At 41.5% G+C, this 25,887-nt stretch overlaps 3 protein-coding genes and 1 pseudogene across 3 annotated transcripts; all 4 read right to left on the reverse strand.

Annotated features, from left to right (window-relative positions):
- Window positions 1-249: 249 nt before the first annotated feature.
- Window positions 250-1,771, reverse strand: LOC116259544 (protein PHOSPHATE-INDUCED 1-like; annotated as a pseudogene).
- An 8,651-nt stretch (window positions 1,772-10,422) lies between these two features.
- Window positions 10,423-12,079, reverse strand: LOC116259716 (protein PHOSPHATE-INDUCED 1-like). Its single transcript, XM_031637628.2, has one exon. It carries the CDS (start codon window positions 12,037-12,039, stop codon window positions 11,110-11,112), a length of 930 nt encoding a protein of 309 aa, XP_031493488.1. The 5' UTR covers window positions 12,040-12,079; the 3' UTR covers window positions 10,423-11,109.
- A 5,952-nt stretch (window positions 12,080-18,031) lies between these two features.
- LOC116258651 (protein PHOSPHATE-INDUCED 1-like) lies at window positions 18,032-19,192 on the reverse strand. The gene has a single exon (XM_031635926.2). It carries the CDS (start codon window positions 19,073-19,075, stop codon window positions 18,155-18,157), a length of 921 nt encoding a protein of 306 aa, XP_031491786.1. The 5' UTR covers window positions 19,076-19,192; the 3' UTR covers window positions 18,032-18,154.
- Window positions 19,193-22,838: 3,646 nt separating this feature from the next.
- Window positions 22,839-23,990, reverse strand: LOC116258652 (protein PHOSPHATE-INDUCED 1-like). The gene has a single exon (XM_031635927.2). It carries the CDS (start codon window positions 23,867-23,869, stop codon window positions 22,949-22,951), a length of 921 nt encoding a protein of 306 aa, XP_031491787.1. The 5' UTR covers window positions 23,870-23,990; the 3' UTR covers window positions 22,839-22,948.
- Window positions 23,991-25,887: the final 1,897 nt, after the last annotated feature.

Raw genomic sequence — 25,887 nt, forward strand, 5'->3', positions numbered from 1 at the left:
CTGTCAACATTCATGTAGGCCGACCCAATGTCTTGGTTTTAACAACACTGCAAATTCATTATTAATTCTCTCCCATATGACTTGAACGTCTTCATATGAGTTCATCTTAGTAATTTAGATAGGCAAAAAAAAAAAAACCAAGTTCAAGCGAAGAAACAAGAGCAACAAGCATGAAACTACACAAGTACTGCATGAAATTCTATCTGTACAGGAGGCAATACATATCGCAAACCACATGAGATTCAAGAATCAAGAGAGAGTGAAACGCGAAGAGGTTTGGGGATTCCACATGGCGGGCAGAAAATACTTGCGGCAATTCACACCATATGCATTGTAGCTAGTGCTAGTATCAGCGTCTAGCAACAGCTCTCCAGCATAGCCAGGATAAGCTCCCTTTCTGTAAACTCCAGGGCTGGCAAAAACTGCTTCTAGATCTACAGATTGGGCCTCTTGAAAGTAACCATTCCCAAAGGGGTTGGTCACTGCCCCAGCCATCATACCAGCAATATTGATGATCATACCATCAACACCCACTTCATCGTTTGGATCTACCAGTGGTGGAGTTTGAGGCCCATAAAAAGGCTGGTGGAAAGGCCAGGCACACTGCCCTGAGCACTGGCTCTCAAAGTTGCCCACCCAGATGTGACAAATCTTTGATTTGGGTTCAAAGGAGCAGAATCATAGAACCCACAAGTGCTCATGCAGAACCCTTTCATAGTAACGTCTTTAGCAGTGACAACTAATAAGATGCCACCACCAGCAGCAACAGCAGTAGCCTTCGCAGCTAATTCTTTGATTTGGGTTCTCTTGAGGGACTTCCCCATTGAGCAGCCTTCATCGAAGGCCTGTTTCATAATGGCCATCCTGCAGCCGAGCTTAGCAGCTGTGGACATATACTCCTTGGTGATGTCCCACCATTGAGAAACGGATGGGGAGACGATTTTCCATTGGTAATGATCATCAAGAGAGCTCAGAAAATCTATAATAATAGAGCGCTGCCATACCAGACAACTAAAATAGTTTGATCTCCTTGAAGAAGAAGGCCATTGTGGCATGTAAGAAACAAAAGGGATTGGTCTGCTAAAGGTGCCAGTTTCCCAGAGACACACCTGAAACTGATAAAAACAGAGTATTTGTGAAAGAAACAAAGATAAATTTAACGTGGTTCGGTCTTGAATGACCTACGTCCACGAGAACTCTCTCGCTCTCTAACTTTCTTCGAAACCATCGTTAGAGAGTGGTTCCATTAAATAACTTGTCAATGAGAGTTACACTTAGGATCCACAATTGGTGGATCTGTTACAGACGATAATGGTAAAGGATCTTGTCCTTTACTTATATTCTCATCTCTTTCTTTTCTTAGCTGATCATGTGCATCATCAAGTTTATCGCATGATCTTCTTTCCATGATTTTCGATTCTTCTTGCCTTTTATATTTATCACGCCCCCACAAGCTGATCCTGGTATCAATAAGGTGAAGCTTGTTCTTGAGATAGTGAAATCTAGGTCCTGGCAATGCTTTAGTCAAGATATCAGCTATTTGTTCTTCAGACTTAACAAATGCCACATGTATTTCTTGATTTGCGACCTTCTCTTTAACGAAGTGAAAATCTATTTCAATGTGTTTGGTACGAGCATGGAAACTGGGGTTAGCTGCGAGATAGGTTGCCCCTAAATTGTCACATCTTAAAACTGGAATGCTTTTGTGAGGAACATGTGAGTCTTTAAGAAGCAACTTTAACCATATTAATTCAGAAACAACTCCTGCCATGGCCTTATATTCTGCTTCGGTATTGGACCTCGCAACTGTATGTTGTTTATTTGATTCTCATGATATAATGTTGCCTCCTAAGTCAGTAACGTATTCATTTGTTGACCTTCTATCATCCGGGCAGCCAGCCCAATCTGAATATGAGTAGGCTTCTAGTGTCCAATCTGAAGATTTTTGGAACACGATGCCATGAGAAATGCTTCATTGTAGATATCTCAGAATGCGTTTGACATGGTTTAGTGGGAGGATGCATGAATTGACATGCTTTATTAACAGCGAAGGCAATGTCTGGACGAGTAAGTGTAGCATATTGTAGGGCTCCTACAATACTCCGATATAAGCTGCCATTTGCTAAAATCTGTCCTTCATGCTTGGATAAATTTACATTAGGTGTAGCTAGGGTTACTACAGATTCAGCACGTTCCATGTTAGCCCGGTGAAGAATATCTGAGATATATTTCTGTTGACTAAGAAGTAAAGTGCAATGTCTATAAGTCACTTCAATGCCAAGAAAGAAATGAAGAGCACCCAAATCCTTAATGAAAAATTGACTGCTGATGTCACATATAAAGGACTGTACTTCCTGTTTAGAGCTGCCTGTAAGTATGAGATCATCTACATATATCAGTAGATATATAATGGAAGCAACCTTTGCTCGTATGAAAAGTGAAGAATCTGACTTGGATTAGACAAATCCATTTGCCTCCAGGTAACATTTTAAACTATCAAACCATGCACGAGGAGTTTTCTTGAGTCCATACAATGCTTTTCCAAGTTTACAAACATGATGTGGACGATGCATATTTTCAAACCCTAGCGGTTGACTCATATATACTTCTTCCTTCAGTGTACCATGCAAGAAAGCATTATTTACGTTCAACTAATGAATATGCCAGCCATGACTGTGAGCAATAGTAAGGACAAGCCTGATAGTGGTGGGTTTAATTACTGGACTGAATGTGTCGAAGTAGTCAATTCCTTTTCGTTGGTTATACCCCTTAGCAACAAGACGCGCTTTGTATCTAGCTATGGTTCCATCAGTATGCCTTTTGATCTTGTAGATCCCCTTGCAGTCAATTATATTTTGGTTTGAATCAAATGAAACTAGTTCCCAAGTTTTATTTCTATGAAGCACATCAATCTCCTCTTTCATGGCTTGCATCCATTTATGATCTTTTTGAGCCTCATCCAAGCATGTGGGTTCAGCTTCATCTGATGAGGTCTTAGTAAGATAGACCTTGGGTCGACGTGTTCCATCTTGAGACTGAGTCACCATAGGATGAGATCTAAGAGAAGGCTGAGTATGGGTTGAAGGCAGATCATGAGGAGGTTGTGAATGGGTTGATGGCTGAGAGGTTGTAGGTATAGATTCATTCTCAAGCAGTGTGGGTGTTTCATTTGACTGATTGACGGATTCATTGGCAGAATTTGGTTGAGCAAGCTGATAAAGAGTTGGATTATATGAAGGCCCAGGGAGAAGAACATGTTCAAGTTTGTTTTTGTTAATGGTTGGGTCTAGATCATGATTGGACAAGTTTTGTCTAACACTAATCCATGTAGAAATTTCATCCACGGTGAGAGGCGCACGACACCCAGAGTACATGAAGGAAGATGCATCAAAAAACACATGCCTAGAGATAATAATCTTGTCGGTGACAAGATTGTAACAAATATCTCATTTGTGGCAAGTACCATATCCAAGAAAAACACATGATTGAGCCTTAGGAGATAACTTGTTTTTCCGCTGTGGTCCCATATGAGTATAAACAGTGCAGCAAAAAATCTTCATGTAGTCATACTTGGAACTTTTTCCAAAAATCATTTCATAAGGAGTTCTATTTTGAAATTCACTGCCGGGCATCCGATTAATAATATGAATTGTCATTTGGAAGGCATCATACCAAAATCGGCTTAGCATAGAGGCATAAATAAGCATGCATAGACCCATTTCTACTAGATGTCGATGTTTTCTTTCAACTATCCCATTTTGTTGGGATGTGTAGGGGCATGCAAGCTATCGACGAATCCCTTGATTTTCAAGATAACTAGAAAATTCTCTGCTCATAAATTCTCCTCCTGAGTCATTGTGAAAAATTTTGATTTTGTGATCAAGTTGTCTCTCAACGTGTTTTTGAAAGGCTTGAAAGCAAGCAAATGTGTCTGATTTCTTCAATAGAGGAAATGTCCAAGAAAAACGAGAAAAATCATCCACAATCAATAAGTAATATCTGTATGCATCTCTTGATAGACATGGAGCTGGTCCCCATACATCTGCGTGAAGCAATTCAAGAGGTTTTGAGGCAAGAAATTCAGCTTTAGTGAAGGGCAATCTGGACATTTTACCAAGAACACAAATAGAGCAACAATTCAAATGATGTGAATCAGTGGAATCAATAAGTTCACTATTCTGTAATTTATTCAAAGTCTGAAAATTAACATGACCCAATCTAAAATGCCATAAATCAAGAGAAGAACTAGACAACTTAGAAACACTAAATAATTTCTTTGTTCCATTATCGCCTTTGCTTGTTCCAAAACAAGTATTTTTATTCTTTGATGGCCACCGGTATAATCCTGGTTCACTTGTCCCCTTGATCAGCATTTTGCCCGTCTGCACATGCTTAACAACACACCCATCAGCATAAAACTCGACTTTGCATTTATTGTCCTTAGTCAATTTAGCAATAGATAGAAGGTTTTTCTGAACTTGAGGCAAGTGAAGAATATCTTTTAAGATAACATGAGGCAAAAACTGAGTTGGTAATTTGATGTTGCCAATACTTTTAATAGGCATCTTATTTATGTTGCCAACTATAACACAATCAGTGCCCAAGTAGTGAGTTTTACCTTGCAACTGGTGGTCTGAGTTAGTGACATAATGCGTTGCACCTGTGACGGGGTACCAATCAGCATTTGCATCACATAGAGTAGACGAACTTCCTTTGTTATCATCATTGTTGTTGGCAGGCATCATAGCCATGAAGGCTTTTGGAATGTCAAAGCACCAGTGTGATTCTTTCTACCACAATATTGACAGGTGACTCTTTGCATTGAGTTAACTCTACCACTGCCATGACCACCATTCCGTCCACAGCCTCTTGGATTGTTAACCTGGCCACCAAACCTGCCTATCCCACGTCCTCGTTGAGCCATAAAAATGAGGTATTGGCTTCAACTTGGACATGAGTAAGAGAAGAAAACATACCAAGGCGTTGTTCTTGGGCTATTAAGAGATCATAAATCTCAAAAAAACTTGGCAGATTCTTGGTTGTAGTAACAGAGGTGATAAATGCTTCATAATCACTTGATAGTCCATTTAACGTAAACAAAACAAGATCAGGCTCAGCAACATGATTCCCAACAGCAGCCAATGAATCATTCGAAAATTTAACATGATTGAGATACTCATCCATAGATTTGTCCCCTTTCTTGACATTTTGTAATTCACGTTTTAGTTGGATGATCCGCAAGTTAGATTGAGATGCATATTTCTGCTCTAACATGAACCATGCATCTCTAGCATTAGTATAACTAATCAATTGCGGTAAAATAGATTCAGAGGTTGTCGCTTTGATCCAGCTCAAGGCCAATTGATCATTATGTTCCCAGTCTTCATATGTAGGATTAGGCTTGGTCTTTGCATCATCAAGAAATTCAGGAGGAGCAAAAATAGTTCCAATAACATACCTATATAAACTTTGACTGCGCATCACGCTTTCAATCTATGAAGGCCACATTAGATAGTTGTTGTGATCCAAATTGACCGAGACGAGACTGGAAAAGGCATTCCATTGAACGGAAGAGGACGACGAACCAGCCATTAAGTTCTTCAGCAGTCGCAGGAAACTTTTCAGCGATAGGCGGTCCTTCAAAAATTAGTAGCTCCTCAACTGCTATGCCAAAAATTCTGAAATTTTGTAGGGAGAATCCTTAGATGTAGACGATTCTAATGAGCTCTTGCTCGACCTCAACCATCGCCGGAGCTGACAACGCCATCCAAAATCGTGGCCGGGTTCTGGCAGCACTCTGTTCTGCAACTTTCCAGCGATAGGCGGTCCTTCAAAAATTCGTAGCTCCTCAACAGCTACTCCAAAAATTATGAAATTTTGCAGGGAGAATCCTCAGATGTAGATGATTCTAACAAGCCCTTGCTCGACCTCTACCGTCGCCGGAGCTGACAACGCCGGCCAAAATCGTGGTCGGGTTCTGGCAGCACTCTGTTCTGCAACTTTCCAGCGATAGGCGGTCCTTCAAAAATTCGTAGCTCCTCAACAGCTACTCCAAAAATTCTGAAATTTTGTAGGGAGAATCCTCAGATGTGACGATTCTAACAAGCCCTTGCTCGACCTCTACCATCACCGGAGCTGACAACGCTGGCCAAAATTGTGGCCAGGTTCTGGCAGACAACACTCTGTTCTGCGACTTTTCAGCGACATGCAGTCCTTCAAAAATTCGTAGCTCCTCAACAGCTACTCCAAAAATTCTGAAATTTGGCAGGGAGAATCTCAAATGTAGACGATTCTAACAAGCCCTTGCTCGACCTCTACCGACGCAGGAGCTGACAACGCCGGCCAAAATGGTGGCCGGGTTCTGGCGGACGGCACTCTGTTCTGTGTTTCCTTTAGTTTAAACTGCATTCGAGAATACGCAGTTTGGCTCTGATACCATGATAAAAACAGAGTTTTGTGAAAGAAACAAAGATAAATTGAACGTGGTTCGGTCTTGAATGACCTACGTCCAGGAGAACTCTCTCACTCTCTAACTTTCTTCGATATCATCGTTAGAGAGTGGTCCCATTAAATAACTTGTCAATGAGAATTACATTTAAGATCCACAATTGGTGGATCTGTTACAGACTATAATGGTAAAGGTTCTTGTCCTTTACTTTTATTCTCATCTCTTTCTTTTCTTAGCTGATCATGTGCATCATCAAGTTTATCGCATGATCTTTCTTCCATGATTTCGGATTATTCTTGCCTTTTATATTTATCAGAAACAAGCTGATCAGTAAAAGCATGTTCACATGAAAGGCCATTCTCTCTGTCTAAACCGATTACTACGAGGGGTGTGAGCTCAGAAGAATTCTAAGGGTTGCGAATTAAAGACCTTACTTCACAAGTGTGCAGTAGACTGATGAATGATTATGAAGACCATGATAAAGGGGTTTAAATAGGGAATGTAAGTGCAGGAAAGGTTACGGGAAACAGGGGTTAATGGAGATTGCCAGTTTACGCTGGTTGCTTGGCGAATATGAATCACGGGAGGGTGAAAGAGACAAAGTGGGAGGGACATGGGCGTGGCATGGGTCCGGTGCCTAGTCGGGGAGAAGGCTGCAGATGAGAGGAAGGCCCTCGGTTGGCGGTGCCTCCCCATGCATTGACCAGCGTTCCCACTTCCTTGAGCGGACAGACGCCCACCTAAGGGAAAATTTAGTATAAGTAAATGAACAATGGCCTTTTTGCCTCAGTGTTCTAATTTCTTCGTGCATAAGAGAGTGAAGGGTTGGTTACTCGTAAGAATAACACCGTGGCTAATCAAACTTAGCGAAGATGGTGAGCCTTTGAGGATCATTATCTTGACTCTAGTACAAGCTGAAGACAGGTTCTTCTTCTCAATGCAGAAAAAATTAATTGAAAAAAACTCAAATTGGCATTTGGGAATTTTAAAGTATAGCATATTTTATATAAATAGCTTAAAACTTAAGCACGATTTTAATAATATATTAGTGTAATATAATAGTTTGAGTGTAATACAATAGTTTGATTAATATTAGACCCTACACCTAGAAAATCGATCCTCAGCCTCTTAGCTACTAATGGTGATTTAGCCATCGCATTTACGGTATGGGCCGATTGATTTCCTACGCAAGCCATGCAGTGGCAGCCATTTTTGTTTGGGCTACCGCATTATTGATACCCATTAGTCCTCGCATTTATGGGGCAGTTGCCTACGTACGCCATGCAGCAGTACCATTACCAGACCCCCGGCGTCGGCATTTATGAGCCAGTGCCTTCAGCCGGAAGACCGGGACTATTAGCACAGGTGTCGATTCACGATGGCAGCAGAGAATTAGGTTGGGGTTAGTGCAGTTTCCGCTCTGGAAATTGGTAGAGAAGGAAGGAAGCATCTTTTTCTAGGGCCTCCATTTTGAATTTTCCATTATGCTTTTTTGAGTAAAAAGATCTAAGAAAGTGTTGTTGTCAAAAAGAGATACTAATTGATTATCATTCTTGTGTTTTTTTATCTGATATTTGATCGGTAGTAGGTGGAGACGCATATAACAAAAAAGTTGCTTGAAATTACGGACAAAGGGTAGGCCCATTTCCATTGCTCATGTCACGGCTTCGAGTCCTTGGCGTGCGTGAAGAGTAGCGCGAACTCGAAGCAGTATTACATGGGGCTGAGTCAAGTGAGTACTAATAATCGCTTATATAGAACGAAAAGAATGAACATCTAATCGAGATGTGGAGTAGTACGATGAATAAAGCAATTATAATTGATTGTTTGATTACGTGATCATGGACAGCTTATTAAATGGTCGCCTTAACACAGGTTAGGGGCTAGGGAAGGGAGGTGGGTTGTAGAGCGGACCATCTTGGGATTATTACACGCATCTAGAAGGATAGCTAGCCCGTTTGGTGCTACGACCGGATTCAGCTGACTTGACTCGTTGGCTTGGCCCCTTCCGTCGGTGACCTACGACCCAACAATTCGTGGAAATGCAGCTACCATCTTAAGAACTGAACCTTTCACTATATATGATTGTACCCAATTGAAGCATGCAAACTTCGGATCCACATCTGTTGTTGGTGCCCGATTCAGTTTCTGATATTCAAGTGTGGTGCGAAGCAATAATGTTTTTTTTTTTTTAGCGTTGGGCAATTTACCGTTCTTCAATTGAGCTTGCTTACTAACTGGCCGAAGCATGGTTCAAATAAGTGGTTATAGTCGTTTATCTTCTTTTGCATCGATTTCATTGTCTCGATAGTAATTGCTTATTAATTAGATCTTACTAAGACCAACAGTTTTTTTGTTAAGAGTTTAGAAATTAAAAATAGTTTGGATTCCTATTAGATTTTTTCCTTATCACCAACAAGCTTTTCACCAAAGACCACACTCTTTCGATATTTGGCCCCGAACTAGCCTTCAACTTGAAGACTATACACTCTTCATTCTTTCATTTCATGCATCGATCACCAAATTAGGCTCAACTGAATGCTGACACTGTTTAGGTGAATGAAAAGAATAGAAAATGTATAACGCGATAAACAAGTCAGTCGTTTAAAAGTTAAAAACATGCCGGTGTCTTTAAAAAAAACACTAAAACGAAAAAAAAAAAACATGTTTTTCACGTTTTTAAATGTCAAACTACTTGTTTTTATATTTTGATTTTTTGCTTATTTATTTAGTTATTTTTTTATGTTTGTGTTATTAGTATTTCACTTATTTTATATTTTAAGCTTTTATAACACTTTTAAAATTTTACCAATAAGCTTATCCTATTGTATTGGAGAAAAACCTCGCTTATTTAAAACAAACATAAGAATGTCTTTCGTGACTATGACACGGACAACATGTATACATTAGCTGAGTTTTGTCGACTCAAAAATCATTTTCAATGCCGAGGTTGGATTTGAAGGTGCACCACATCGGTGATGTGAATCGCACAACAAAAACTAGCGAAGGCTGGGAGGTTTTTTTCTTTTTTTCATATTTGGCCATCGATTTTCTCTTGTACGCTGTATGGCTGACAGCCCAAAAGCAGGTGTCAAGCACAAAATTCTATTTTAGATACATTTAAGTGAAATCAAAATAAAGTTTTGCCAAAAGCCAGTTTTGACAAATCACAATAAAGTTTTAACACAAAGGCCAATTTTGACAAGTTTATAAAAAGATACGAAAATTTTCATGAGTTCAGCTATTCATACGGCATTTTAGGATAATTTTTTTCCTCCACTCAAACCTCTGTCTTAGCCACTGAGACTTCCATTTACCTGATTCGGAGTTTGAAGCTATGATTTAGAAAAGATCGGGGTCTAAATATCACAGCTGTATCTGTAATAATTTCGAGTATTAACAATATCCAAGCTTACCTGTCTTAATTTAAAACAATTAAAGTACTTTTAAGCTAACACTTTTCTGCAAGTCTTAAGAGCAGGACGTTTTCCTTCTGGCCAAATAAAAGTTAAAAGCCCACATTTCCACAGGCTCCTATTGAATCTGTTCATGGCCTAACGAAAACATTGGCTTAAGCAGGTAAACTATGGTCCAACTACATTTTACCAACTTTAAATTCCTCAACCTAAGGGTGGCCTCCAAGTATTGCAATCCTAAGCCTGCAAGCCACACCTTTGAAAACAACTCTGTCAAGGGAGTCGTCATCTTGGACCACGCTTGAAATTATAAGAGCGATGTCCTTGATTTTGATTTAGAAAACCAACATGCTCGCAATATAGCTTGATTTTTAAGAAAGGAGTGTCTGAGATCGTCGCCGAAGCGAGCCGATTGGAAGAGTAACCCTTCCTGACAATAACAAGGCACCAAATGCCTGACTCAGACGCAGACCTTTCAAGAGAGTCGGTTGTCGATGGATAGGGAAAATGTCAAGCCCCATCTTGACAAGCCTCTGGAAACAACACAAAAAAAGATCAAAACCCAAGGTTCACGTGACGATGTCTTATAGAAGTATGCTGAATATTGTCACTTTCGCTGTTGGCCATTTCAGGATTATTCCACTCAGCTATTGCTTCATGGATTTTCCGTGGGAGGAAAACAATAACATAGAAATATGCATCATCAGCTTCAGCAAATGAAGTCTTACAATTTTATAAGCCCTGCGGGAATAAGGTCGGCAGTCTTAACGCAGCAAATCGTTTCATTTTCTATGCATTAGCCAAGGGTCCTCCCCTCCCTCCATAATCCGAATTCCACAAAAGGCAACTCAGGGTCGATTAACACAATTCAGGGAGCTGCTCATAACAGAAGTTGGGTGATGGGTCATCATCTTCTGTTTTCAAATTTATCCGAGCAACTTTCCAGCAGCACAGAACGACAGAGAACGGGACATAGTATTGGCACTCACACAAGTTCCATTACAGAAGACTCTGATGCTTATTCTATGTACAGAACCTGCAGGTTTTCTTCTTTCTTCACCCAGTTCAAGATTTCCAGTTCTAAACAAGAGCCAAACAACTAGGAAGGTAGATATAGCAGTGGCATTTACTATTTACATACATACATACTTCTCTGTGCAGCAACCTCTGTTGCGTCTATTTTGCTGTAAACACATTCTGCATTTTTCCTTCCTTCTGATCTTCATATTCAAAGTCCTTAAGAGTTCATCCAAGAGTGGAACAAGCAAAGGTCTTAGGGTCCCAAAGTGCAGGCAGCAGAAACCGACGGCCATTGGCCCCATTAGCATTATAGCTCGCACCCGTTGTAGAATCCACCAGTAAGTCCCCTGCATAGCCTGGGTATGCGTTCTTACCATATATACCTGGACATGCTGAAGCAGCTTCAAGAGGGGCGGTAGCAGGGCCCTGGAAGAAGCCATTCCCATAAGGATTCGTCACCGTTCCAGCCAACATGCTAGCAATGTTAATGACCATACCATCGACGCCCACATCACCATTTGGTGCCACTAAAGGTGGGGACTGAGGCCCGTAGATAGGCTGGTGGAATGGCCAAGCGCACTGTCCTGGGCATTGGGTCTCCGAGTTGCCCACCCAGATGTAAGCAAATCGCTGCGCCTTTCCTCCTCTGTGACCAAGAATAGGAGCAGAGCTATGAAGGCCACAGCTGCTCATGCAGAAGCCCTCCACTGCAACATCCTTCGATGTGAGAACAAGAGTGACGCCACCGGGTATGGCCGCTTTGGCAGCTAGCTCTCTGATTTGGGCCCTCTTGAGAACCTTCCCCAATGAGTACTTCTCATCCAACACCTGCTTCCCAAGCCAAACCCTAGTGGTACCAGGCCTGCCTGCCTTGGCCAAGTACCCTTCTGTGAGCTTCCACCAAGAAGAAACAGAAGGGCTCTTCTCTTGATTCTGTTGGTTGAGGGAGATAAGGAAATCACCAATGATGGACCTCTGAAGGGCTGTGAACTGACCATACCAGAGAAAGCTTATGGGGAGGTTGCCTTGAAGCAGAACACCCCTGTGGTAGCTCAGAACCAGAGGGGTTTGCTGTACAAGAGCAGCAAGGCTCCTCCCTCCGAGGCACAACTGAACGAAACTGATGAAGACGACAATCTTCACTAGGGAAGCCATTTGCGAGAGCGACGGAGGCTTCTTGATGAGGCAAAGGGGACGGGGGTGGCCTCAATAAATAGAGGCCCAGATGTGGGGTTGGGAATTGATACGAGTCACCCGGTGGTGCTACGAAACTGAGACCCTCCTTCTTCCTACCCTGCTCCGTTACAAACACGTGGCAGAGGGCACCAGCTTTTCTTTTAATTTTTGGAGAGTTGGGGACAGCGAGGCCTGAAGTTCTCTACTGTTGCACAGTCTGCCTGGCCGGAGGGGTCCCAGCTATGGCCTGAAATTATGCAGCCATTGGGCCCTTCAGGGCACGTGTTCCAGTGGCCCCCCAGGGCATCTCCCTGGACGAAGGCGATAAGGATGAACTTCACCTTTGCTACTTCTTTATTCTTTATTCCTTCACCCGATGCTTGATGGGCCGTTTGATCGAATTACAGAGAGTGTGATCGCCAAACCCCACAGAAAGGTTTACAGCAACTATGTTATTCCAATCTGGGTTCACAGGAAAATGAAGATGAGAAGACGAGTTTTCCATGGGGAATCGACGTCGACTATCATCACTCCCACTTTTGGTAGCATTAGTCAAAGAAGAAAACGTTCTTAAGATGTCGGCAGAGTGGATTGCATGCATTCTTGGGACACCTTCTTTGTGCTTTCTCAACAAAAGAAAAGCTTAGATATGGTTAACTTATGAAGAGAATTGCTTTCTGTTAACGCTATACATGGCTTCTAAATAATGAATAGTTTTGCGTCATGTAGAAAACGCAAGCTTTGAAAACGGGGGGATTAGATCCTGACTACTCAACGATTCTGACGACTGGGGCAGCGATTGATTCTTGCATGGAGTTAATAGGTGGAGGCTCCCTCTAAAATAATATTCACAAGATCCAAATTAAGCGGATGGATGAAATGGACCTATTTTTTGTTTGTTGGCGCCATTGAGCTTCATTGGGGAAACAGAAATCCACAACTTACAGAGTTAACATCACCGTTTTAGGACAGCTTCTCATAAAATCTGCGCAAGCAGACAGACTGACTTACCTGTGCTTTTGGTCATCAAGTCAAGTGGATAGACACTTCCAACAACCTCATTATTTATGTTTGATGTGAAACTAGCACGCTTTTAATTTCCATAAAGAATAATGTTATCATATTCTGCCATTCTTTTTCATGAGAGTGATTGGAATACATTAAAAATGGAAATAATTGCAGAAAAGCCACACACACACACACACATTTGGTTGTGTCATTGCTTCATATATAAGAACCAAAGAGACTAGGAACTTAAACAAGGATCTGAAATCCTTTATCTGGAAGAAGCATAGGTTACATCATAAATATCTAATTCCTGCTTTTAAAAATCCATAGCTCTCAAGTGAAACCCCAATCCTCTCCTCCCCAGCATCTCTTTGGCTTGAGATATTCGGAATCTTAAATCCATGGTTTTGAAATATAGAGTTTCTTAGAACCATAGATCTAAGGTAGGGCCCTTCGGTAAGACCACGTTCTCAGATATATGGTCTGCAGTAATCAAACGCCCTCCTTAAGGATGGATGTATGATCAATATTATGCATACTTGAGACCTGGATATAGATCATACTGAAAGGAAAGGATCTTCCGGAAATTCAGAAGTGGGTCTGGGTTCCATACCCTTCCTGATCTAGTTGGTGGTAAACTTAACTTTTTGCAACTTTGTTCTTTTTCAGAAACTTGGATCTTTGTTAACTTGAACCATCTTGGACGACATAATAGCAGGGTCCATATAGTCATTTATAGAAAAGCTATCTTGCTTTGTGATTTTTTGCTGACTCAAGCTGTTGCTCGTTAGATTGTAGGATCGAGCTTTAATAAGTTGGTGCATATTTCATCAGCCAGAAGCGAGCATGAAAATGAACCATCAGAAAATTGAGTACAAATATGTATATAAAAATAAAAAAGAAGGTGCATATCTTCGTATAACTGGGAAAGAATCTCTAAAGAAAAGACCCTCTAAAGATGAAATCATTGCTTGAGCATTACTTGAATAAACAAATGGTCGCATTTTTTATGATCCAAGTTTGGCGTGTAAGTTACTCCTTGCCTTTCAGAAGCTGCTTTTTCTCTACTAAATCTCCAATACATGGCAACAAAGTAAGTGCATCGATATTATGAGGAGGGCCATCCACTATTCACAAGAGTGGAAGGTTACGATGGACATGATCTCATCCGCCCCAGCAAACGCAGAATTCTAACGTTGGGTGATAATAAACTTTTATTACTATAAAATGCATCTTAGTGGGATGTTATTATAAATATGTATGTGTTTTTTTTTAACAATGAGGCGCCCATAGATTCTGGACGCCGCTTGATCGTAGCAGGCAGGCATGCATGGCCTAGGGTGTCAAGTTGAAGACCCTGAATCAAGTCTCGGCCTCGCCATTCTATTTCTCGAAGAGGCTTACCGATGCCCCCTTGTTTATACTTCAATTAATTAACTGAGTTTCTTTGTATTCAACTCATCTGCATCCTAATAAGTGTTGGTTTTCATATCCTAAACAAATCTTAGTTATCAAATGGAAGGAACTTATTGGATTCCCCATTTTCATATCTTTGTTCTAGATGAATGTAGTTCCCAATAGGTCATCTACATGCACACAAACTTTAACGCGAATCAAGGATTTGATTTTCCCATAGAAAGGGAGACAGCATTTTCTTGGAAGTGCCGCTGGTGTGAGAATTTATACAAGGGGAGAAAAACTTTTCTTGGGAATCCTGATCGCAAAGCAAATTAATACGAGAGCCCATACCTGCATGGATTCGCTCAAAGACTTCGCTGCTTTCTCAATTAACAATAAATTCCTTAGAAATATGGAAGTCATATTTTTTTTTTTCGAGAAACTAGTAAATGAATTTAATGTGCCAAAATATCACATAAATCGAGAGTGTGAAGAGTCATTTTCAAGGACATGAAAGTTTCGAATCTCTCTCTCTCCTTTTTCCTAAAAGAGGTCCCATACAGTATGCTGTCTCCTTGGAATTGAAGCTATCCCTTGGAATCAAGAAACTTTATTTGGTTAGAGAGCTTTAAAGAGAAAAGGCAAAAAAAGCAAAAGTGTAGCTTTCATGACTTTATTTGACAAAATGGCAAGGCTCATCAGAAACAGAACAGAGAGTGAAGCCAGAATAGCTCAGAGTACTTCAGGAAAGTCTTCGAGCAAGTTGTCGATTCATAGCTGTTAAAACGGTGATTTACAAAGACTGCCTACGGTATGAAAATACATTGTCACAAATATTGTTCTTGAAAATTGTTTTTCTTTTTTAGAAAAGCCTTGCGAAAAACTCAGAAAATTTTAAAAAAATAAAAATAAGTATAAATGAAATAAATGAGAAACTAATAGGAACATAAATATAACTATATAACAATGATAAAAAGAATGTTTTAATGACATTTTCTCGCGTGATATATTGAAAAAACCATTGAAAATGAAAACATCTGGATTTCAACGTGATTTTTTCATGATATTTTCTCGATTTTTTCATTTATTTTTTATTTCATTTTCTGTTTTTATTTCTTTCAGGTTTTGTTGCATTCTTTTATTTCCTCTTGTTTTAGGTGTCTAACATAACATCCTAAAATGTCATACAATACTTATTAGTTTTTAATTTCTTGTAATTTTACCTAACATTTTGATGTTTTTATTTTTTAAAAGCATTTACAGATTTTTTTTAAGATATTCTAAGAAAAACAACTTTACCGATAAATACCTGAGAGAAAAACCTCAAACCAGAGAATGATATTTGTGGCTATGTATTTGAATCCCTGGTAATATATAATGTCCATGCAAAAAAAATAAAACAATGAAAAATGTTATCGCAATATTTGTGACACTGATGAAATATAATTAAAGAAGTGTATTTCAGTCTCTTCATTTCATTTAACCCCTTAAAAGTTCCATTGGAGAACAACTTGAGATGCCAAAAAATCAAATAGAGTGTCGTGCATTATAGTTGAAAACAGTAGTACCCATGTGAATTAAACTGCTTATGGATTTTCACCTGCCCGCTAGTCCGACCAATTATTACACTACGCTACGCTGGACCTGGGGACGGTAAGGAGATAAGGAGAAAGTGGGTAAAAGAAAGTATAATAAGGAGCACAAATTGACAAATGAAAGTAGATCCAACTAAATAGTTCTCCACAATATCTAGACTTCAGAAACATCTGCAAGTTGGAAAACCACGTGAAAGTAGTGAAAAGCCATATTTTCCAAACTTGTTTTAAACGAAACGAAAATTTTCTTGTGAAAGAGTTGTGGCAAACTAAAATATCTCACATGAATGCCTTCTCCATATAAGGGGATGCAGAAATTGTAAACAAATGAGACCCATCCCGCTCCGGCGCATTACCCTTCTCAAAAGAGAACAGTATGTAACCGCGAGCGATGGAAATTTTCGAATGTAATTAATCTTTCAACTAGATTTTTTCATGCTACCATGCGACGAACCCTTTTTTTGAAGATAAAAAATTCCAACATCTTTGGTGCCCTTTCAGCGTGCCCTACTTCGTCCTGGCTTCCCATGATCGTCAAGAGTCACAGTCACATTTGACAATCGGTATTTGCACTTGACTTTCTTTCGTTCATTTTACATATGTACACACAAAATCTCGTCCATTTCTTTTAACAAGTTACGTCAATTTCCTTGTCTGATGAAACTATATAGCTATAAATCGTTCGTGTGCCTTAGACCAGATCATTGCCACTTTCACTGTTGAAGGCAAGCAAACTGCAGAGACAATGAGACAAAGCTACTGTGACACGGCAGTGGGATCAGAACAAAGCCGCCCAGTTATGGTCCTTAGAATGATGGTACCCTCCCCTCGTCTCCATAAAAAAGAAACAGCAACAAAGTGTCAAAGTTAGCACATGATTGCAGTAGCAGCGAAAATGGACTAAAAGCCTGTCCATAAATTGGCAACTTGTTAGATCAAAGTTGAGAGTAATAATGCACAAAACGCAGGCGCTTCAGCGCCTTGATGCCTCACCACCGGCAAGAATCACGGTTGACAGATGCTTAATCCCTGGGAAAAGATGACCAAGACCATGCTATAGAGGCTCAGTAATTTAGGTGTACAGAACCCCTTCAGATTCAAACTGTCTCTCTTCCCTTTTTCATTGGCGTCGCCGCACTGTTCTTGGATCTACATTTGATCCATCATTGAAAGCATATCAAAATTCGGAAAACATGGAATAGTGCCGAGCCTAGCGTTTGAACCACATTCGCTTTATTCTTTGAGAAAATGATGATGAAACGGACCTCTGTAGACAGAGTTTAGAGTACTGGAGCCAAGTTTCCAAGTCCTACCATTACAGAGTCATGTTTCCTGTCTATCACTGAAGTTATGGTAAAAGTAGAGAGATCACGCACCCGATGCCCAGGCTACTTGGTTAGCCAAGGCAGATAGAGTTTTGCTTATGAAAAGAAACAGCATCTCCTTAGTGATATGGCACCATGACATTCCCGTCGTCACAGTGAAAAGTGGAAGGCTAAAATAGGATAGGTAGAATTCACTTTAGCTTCTCGCAGTATACTGTGAACTTCCTGAACAAATAGAACATGCAAAAACTAATGCTAAAACTTCTCATGAACTGCTTAAGAATGTCCCCACGATATAGAAATATGTGAAGACCTAACGTGAGGGATGGAATATTCGGCATCAAACGTATAAATCCGTTCTTTCGGTTCTCAGAGAGTAGAAAAGCAGCAGATCAATTTTAAGGATCAAGCAGTAGCAACAACCTATATTGTCAGCCATCAGAATCAGCTATTCAAAAAGAATCTAGCTAGATTCCTGCCCAAGCTGTAACTACGAACAACTTCAGGAGTTAAAGCAGGCTAAAGCCTAAAGATTATGTGGCTTCATTGAGAAGCTTCAGAAACCGCCTAAAAATAAAAAAGACTACAAACATAAGCTGACAAACTCTGGTTCATGTGAGATAGGCAAAAAAAGAAGCTGGGAAATACGAAAATAGAGATCCTTTATTGAATAGTAGGAGCTTGACAGAGATTGGAAGAATGCCCGAATGAATAGGACGTTGTAATTTATGTACAGTACTAGGCATAAGCCGCTTTTCCTCTCAAGTTCTACACAAGGGTTGAGCAGGCAGAAGTTTTGGGATTCCATAATGCTGGTAACAGATACTTCCTTCCATTGACACCATTGGCATTGTAGCTTGCTCCACTTGCCGAATCTACCAACAGGTCTCCGGCATATCCAGGATATGCGTTCTTGCCATACATCCCTGGACACGCTGATGCTGCTTCCATGGGCGCAGTGGCTGCTCCCTGGAAGTAGCCATTCCCAAAGGGGTTGGTCACAGTGCCAGCCAACAGGCTTGCAATGTTGATGATCATTCCATCAACGCCCACATCACCGTTTGGAGCAACCAGCGGTGGCGTCTGAGGACCATAGAGGGGCTGGTGGAATGGCCAAGCACACTGGCCAGGGCATTGGGTCTCAGAGTTACCTACCCAGATGTAGGCAAACTTCTCCTTCAAACCTTTGGCTAATGGGGCAGAGTCATGGAGGCCACAGCTGCTCATACAGAAGCCCTCCACCGCAACATCCTTGGATGTGAGCACCAGAGTGATGCCATTGAAGGCAACAGCCTTGGCAGCCAGGTCCTTGATTTGGGTTCTCTTGAGGGACTTGCCCAATGAGCACTTCTCATCAACGACCTGCTTTCCAAGCAGCACGTTTGTGGTGCTTGGCCTGCCTGCCTTGGCCGAGTACTCCTCTGTGAGCTCCCACCAAGACGAAACAGCTGGGCTCTTCTCTTTTCCTTTTTGGCTGAGAGAAGCGATAAAATCGCCAACAATGGATCTCTGGACGGCCGTGAAGTGGCCATACCAGACAACGTTGACAAGGAGGTCGCCTTGAAGCAGGGCGCCCTTGTGGTAGGTGAGAACGAGCGGGGGCTGCTGCACAAGTGCAGTGAGCCTCCTCTCGCCGAGGCACAGCTGAACCAAACCGAGAAAGACAAGCATTTTCATTAGGGAAAACATCTTCCTCACTCTCTCAGGTTTACCGGGAAAGAAAGAAAAAGGCAAGAGAAGAAGCCTTGGTTGAGTAAAGGGAAGGGGCAATGGAGGGTTTATATGAGGGACGCTCGGTGTTTGGCTTGCTTCCCGACGCCTTCTCCATACAGATGGCTCACGCCCAGCTGTCGCTTCGTTAGTTTATCAGTCCCAAGAGAGAGAGAGAGAGGGAGAGGGAGATGGCAGCTGGTCATTCGTAAGCATGCATTAGGATTTGGTGATGCGCTGGATTGCTGGTGATGGCTGATGACCCGTCGCCTGGCGCGGGAGGGACGAAAGAGAGAGAGCGATGGCTTCGAAAGCTGGCATCAGATCGTGCACCGGAAACGGCGCCAGTGGGAACCGACAAAACGCGTGCTAAAATGAAATCGTGTTTCGGAATCCTCCAAACCGGACGGATGGGCCTGTTGTTCAGTTCAGTAATACAAGTAATTCTAGAGCGTTGGTGGGTCAGTAGAAACAAAATGAAATTCAATGGGAAAATTTTGAAAATCGCTTATTTCTCATCTATATCCACTTAGCTTGCTTTAGAAACACTCCTTTTTGGCATTTATTTTTGTTTAATCATCGAAATGTCGCGAGGAGGAACAACCATAAAGAGCTAATAGTGGACCAAGGTGAGGGGTGACTGCATGATTGTATTAAAGGGATTCTTTATATAATAATTGTTAACAGATCAAAGAGGATCCTTGCAAGAAAGCTTTGGCGTTTTGTGGTTTATCAAACTATTAATTAACACTAAATTAAAACTGGAAAGAAAACGAAAGGACAGGATACTGTGAAGGGGTCGAGCACGATCATTAATCATATTCCTTTTGAATAGAAACAGCCGACTGTAAACTGGAAACCTCTTGTTAACCTGTACAAGGTGTTCCAGGAGGAAAGCTGTGTGCAACAGAAATTGTAAAAGAAAAAAGGAAAATTTTCTTTGTCAACTAGAACTGGATAGTAAATGGGGAAAAAGACATAATTTGGGGCAGAACAGAGAGAGAGGGAGGGAGAGTCTCAGGCACCAAGCCTTAACAACTATCTCATGGGAAAGCCCCAGCGAACTTGATTTTGATTCTTGAACTCAACACCCTTCACATTTTCCTTTTGCTACCTAATGTCCACATGGTCAAATCTTATCAATATTGATCCAACTTTACCTTCAGCATTATAATTTGACAAAACCGTCGGCTTCATAAGAACTACACAATGACCTCCCATCAATTAAATTGTGTCAAAGCTTTTGCTCATTGGAAGTATATTTGCCTTAGCAATTTCATCATGAAGCGTGATAATACTGGAAAGTTGTCCTCCATCACGTGTTATTAAATATATTAAAGCGGCAAATAATGCCTTGCACAGCACCCCAGATTACAAACAGCCGAAAAGTTAGCAAAAAATTTAGATATTTTAAGTGCAACATGCAATTGCAGGCGGAAACAGGGTGTGAGTGATCTTATGTGATTTATTTATAGTATTTTTAAGTCTCAAAACTTTTTAATCCACCTGAATGTTGTAATCCTCTGAATATTCTCAACATCAGGTCGAGCAGGTCCTCACAAGCTCACTCCTTCACACGTTCTGTTGTTCAAAGATTATTTTTGTTTTGAATTACGAAGCAAGGGTTAATCAAGTTCAAGTGGAGACGAAATGAGGCCCATGTTTGCCTCAGTAGTGACAGAAGCTAGTACTGTAGCTTCTCAATTTAAAATGATTTCTGGTCAACCTACCCATCTAGGAGCTTAATTTGCCCACTCACAGAGGCCATACTCAGAAAGGAATCATGTAAGGCTTGACACCATGATCACATGATCAGTGGGATTAATCAAATGATGTGCGACCCTTTTCACCTTGTAGTTCATGGTCTCACGCCTCGAGGGATTCCTCTTACTATGCAACACGATAAGCTTTCCAGCCAACCTTTGATTGTTAGGCATTTTCTGATCTGTTTCTTAGGTCTTTGTCCTTCAAAAATCTGGGAGCTCTGCCTAACATTCCATAGTTTTTCTAGAAGCCTTTCTTGTAATCTGTTTCTTCAGTCTTTCCGTTTCCAGAATCCAGCAGTCCTGCATATTAATGGCCTCTATTGCCATCCCTCACTACACCAGAGAATGGATCTTAGCTGGGTGTGGTTTAAATTACGTTGAGATACCGAAGTATGTGATACACAAGTTACAAACTAGATCTGGTGTGAAGAGAGCTACTGTCTGAAATTCAATGGTGATTTCAGGTATTTTCTTTTATTTTATTCAAATAGGAGTACCTAAAGTTTTGAAAATGTAAAAAGCCTAAACCCATGCAAACATAAGAACATCGTGTAAACATAAGAACATCGTCTTCGTCCAGATTTTACATGTGGAAGGTGTGTAGGTACTTAATCCTTCAGTTGATTGTATCTTCATACTATGAAGGTTCTCTTGCAGTTTACTTTGTACTGTTGAATCACTGTTGTATTGTTTGCGCACAGACCAGTAAATAATCTGTGGCCTTTTCATTGCATAATTTGCCTACACGGTTCTTGATCCTCGATCAGTACAAATCTCCTCGCCTTATGGTTTATGCAGAACTATATTTTCATACAAGGTCTTGGTCCATCTCACTAAGTGACATTGAAGCTCAAGAAAATCAAGAGATCAACAAAGTTCGCACAGTTGATAGTGGTCTGCGTACCCCAACTTGCCTAAGAAAATAAAACCCTGTGCATACAGGAAATTGAGTTCCTAGGAAACTGTTTCCAAGATATGAAATTCCCCCTTCCAAAAACCATTTCACACCTAGCAAATTCCAGTTAAACTGCATTTTAGCAGCAAATCATGTCTACATTGGCCAAACATATATTTATTTGCATGATTATGCGGCGGTTTCATAGTTGCAATAAATCTATTACAATTTACCTATCCTACAAAAACAATCACTTGATTCATAGTCCTTAATTCTTATGGGAAGAGATCTTGGTTCACGCATCTCAAAGGGGGGCGCTTGATGATCCAGAAAGAGATTTCAAGGTGTGCTGAACGAGTGAAATTTCATCCGACCATACACCTAGAAATCAAGCCCGGTGAAATTTCCCCACTCATGTCGCAAACGCTAAAATCATGGGGAAAAAGCAGTTAGCCTTAGGGGCGTCCAACTTTTTTTTTTTTTGTGGCTAACCCCTTTTCCTTTGCCGCCGGCAAAATTCTTCCTCTGGTACGCAAGAAGAAAGTTTTAGTGTAGATCTTTCGTCTTGAACATTTAGTTAAAATATTTTCTGGAACTCAATGCATAAACAAAAAGGTGGATTTCACAATGGGCAATACTGGTACCAACGGCAGCGGTAGAAGAGAGATTCCAACAGTGAATATGCAAGGGTGGGAATTGGTTTCCTGCTGGTGTTTCTTTCACATTCATATACAGATTCACCCCGTCAGCCTACAGGATGACTTGAGCTACTGTCATCATGTAAAGGGTCACCGGATGAGTACAAGGAAGGGCCAAATCGAAGAAACATACTTCTCTTCTGTCTTCCTAATAACCGTGAAGCATCCTTAACGTTTGTGAATGGCGACCGGTTATATACTTGTAAACGGCTGCTTAACCCGTGAAGGATCTTTTGTTAGGCATGAGATCCGAGTACCAAGCCTCCATCAGAGTAATATTCTAACAGGTCGACAACTAAGATTCTTGGTTTACCCTGTTTGGAAGCTATCTACAAAGGGAAAAATCAGCTCCATAGATGGGCAAAATAACGATAGGACATCCATTGTACTTTCAAAAACTTCAAGAGTTATATAGCTTTATTGGAAATAATGCGTTTCGTAATTTATGTACAGTGCTACTTGGCGTGAGCCGTTTCTTTTCTGATCAAGCCTTTTAAACAAGAGTCGAACAAGAAGAGGTCTTGGGATTCCACAGTGCTGGCAGCAGATATCTCCTCCCATTGATCCCATTTGCATTGTAGCTTGCTCCACTTGCCGAATCCAGCAACAGGTCCCCTGCATACCCGGGGTACGAGTTCTTGCCATACATCCCTGGACACGATGATGCTGCTTCCATAGGCGCAGTGGCTGGTCCCTGGAAGTAGCCATTCCCAAAAGGGTTGGTCACAGTACCAGCTAACAGACTCGCAATGTTAATGATCATGCCATCCACACCCACATCGCCGTTTGGTGCCACCAGCGGCGGGGTCTGAGGCCCGTAGAGGGGCTGGTGGAAAGGCCAAGCGCACTGGCCTGGGCATTGCGTCTCAGAGTTACCTACCCAGATGTAGGCAAACTTCTCCTTCAACCCTTTAGCTAGTGGGGCAGAATCATGGAGGCCACAGCTGCTCATACAGAAACCCTCCACCGCAACATCCTTGGATGTTAGCACAAGGGTGATGCCATTGGGGGCGGCAGACTTGGCAGCCAGGTCCCTGATTTGGGTCCTCTTGAGGGACTTGCCCATTGAGCATTCCTCATCCGTTACCTGCTTTCCGAGCAGCACACTTACAGTGCTTGGCCTGCCTGCCCTGGCCAAGTATGCCTCCGTGAGCTCCCACCAAGACGAAACGGCTGGGCTCTTCTCTTTCGTCTGTTGGTTGAGAGAAGTGAGGAAATCAGCAACGATGGACCTCTGGGCGGCGGTGAAATGGCCATACCAGACAATGTTGACGGGGAGAGCGCCATGGAGCAGGGCACCCTTGTGATAGGTGAGGACCAGAGGGGGCTGCTGCACGAGAGCAGCGAGCCTCCTCCCTCCGAGGCACATCTGAACCAAACTGAGGAAGACGACGACCTTAATCAGTGAAATCATTGTCCTGATGTCTGATTCCACGGAAAGAAAATACTGATTCCACGGAAAGAAAACAAAAGAAGGAATCGGATGATAGAACAAGGCGGGGCTCTTGTTGTTCGGAACGGTGGTGAGAGCAGCTGAGGGCGGGGTTCGTTTAAATAGGCGGTTCTCCCCACGCGGTTTGAGACACCTTCCTCGGCGTCAGCGTTCTCCCACCAGCTGTCGTCCATAAGATCCATTAAGACTGTTCCTCAAGTCAAAAAGACTGAAAGCGGTTTGCATTCAATTCTTGCGCCGGTTGGGTGGCGGAGCAAGTGGTCTCCACCAAATGCGACGTGGCAAAAAGCAGACTAGAGCGGCCGCGTATGTGCGCGTTATATATGTATAAAAAGAGGGCTAAGGGCTCAAAAGCTGGCATCTACTGGCAGTATTCAAAGACCCCCACTGCACCCACCTATGCCGAGCTCCATCTAAGCCAGCTCGATGGGAACGTCAAGAACGGCGGCCCCGGCCGGGGTTTTCCGGCTTTGGTTGTTCTCAGGCTAAGCTGACCTACGTTTTTGAAAAAAAGGATTTCTTTATGTTAGAAACTTAAGTGCATTGTTTGGTATGATACTGTTAGAAACCATTAAATAGTGTTAAGGTGATCGCATTACAACCACCCTTCTGCTTGTGTCATCAGGGGCGTCACTGAGATATTCCGAGTATTTTGTCCCGTTTATTTACTCGGCAGTGCAACGCATCGGTGCACAAACAAGGACAGTGCTCTTCATTCTGGTAAAAAGCTTCTAATGTTGATGTGGTCATTCTAATTGTTGTTCTCACTTGAACCATCAGTTTTAACAGGAAATGTTCTTCTATTTATGCTAAGCCAGACTTCTTCGAACAACCAACGACGATGAAATTTCACTGACGAAGAGACTCTGCATATCTGCTGTTAAAAATTCATGCTACTAAGAAACTTAAACTCAGGATACCTTCAAACACACCTTCTTATGCAATCTTGAATTTAAAATCCGAAGCTATGAAACACAACCTTAGTAATTAGTATCAATATTCTACATGTTAAATAAAAAACATGGCGGAAATTTCTTTAGCTGGAAGATTGAACTAAAAGATCTCTAAGATGAACAAGGTCCCAAATACCAATTTTCAAAGATCTACTTATATAAAAATGGAAAAGAGAAATCTGCTGAATTTGATGTATGACAATTGACAACAGCATGAAAGGCAAGTTACAAGGGAAAGCAGTCTTATCCTTAGCGAGAAGATGGGATGTACATCGAGACATGGGGACCAACCAAATAGCCAGGGCAATTGAATAAAGTTGTTATTCGGTGTAGAATAACAGCCAAGCTAGGGTCCTACACGTTTTAAGTTGACTCTGCCCACTTCACTTAATTTCTGGGTCAACACTCCCATCCCGACGTTTTGAGTTGACTCTACCCTCTTTAATTTCTGGCACAAAGACTTGCATTTTGGGACACCTGTTGCATGCATGTCACACTTATGAGTACTAGTAACAGTTAGGAATGAATTTCATGTAAGCATCACACTGGTTGGTAAACAGTTAGGGCCTCAAATGAATGTGGTTTTTAATGTGTTGAATTTGACTTGATCAGATTTTACATATGCAATCGAATTCTTATGCAACCAGCGAAAGATCCGACATTTGTATGCAATTGGTTCGATCTTTGTGGGACTCTATTTGGATATCAGATCTGGACACGACGACGAAACAACATAGTGAATGCGAATTTGATTAGTAATCGATCGGATGTTGGTTCATTCATCGGATCTAGCTGAACGTATTTAAAATGTACGATATAAGAACAAGAGGTACCCCCAACAGCTTCAACTCACGTTTTATCAAGACTTTTAATTAAGGGTTCGTTTAGGAAGTACAAACAAGTGATGCAGAGCGTTTTCTAGAATAACTGGCTTGCTGCAATAGCCTCAGTTGTGCGTGTGCGTCTTTTGCAGGAAATGGAACGGGCATGATACAGAGTAAGCAAGTTCAATAAACATCTTATGTG

This window comes from Nymphaea colorata, chromosome 8 (assembly GCF_008831285.2).
Source record: "Nymphaea colorata isolate Beijing-Zhang1983 chromosome 8, ASM883128v2, whole genome shotgun sequence".
Lineage (NCBI taxonomy): Eukaryota > Viridiplantae > Streptophyta > Magnoliopsida > Nymphaeales > Nymphaeaceae > Nymphaea > Nymphaea colorata.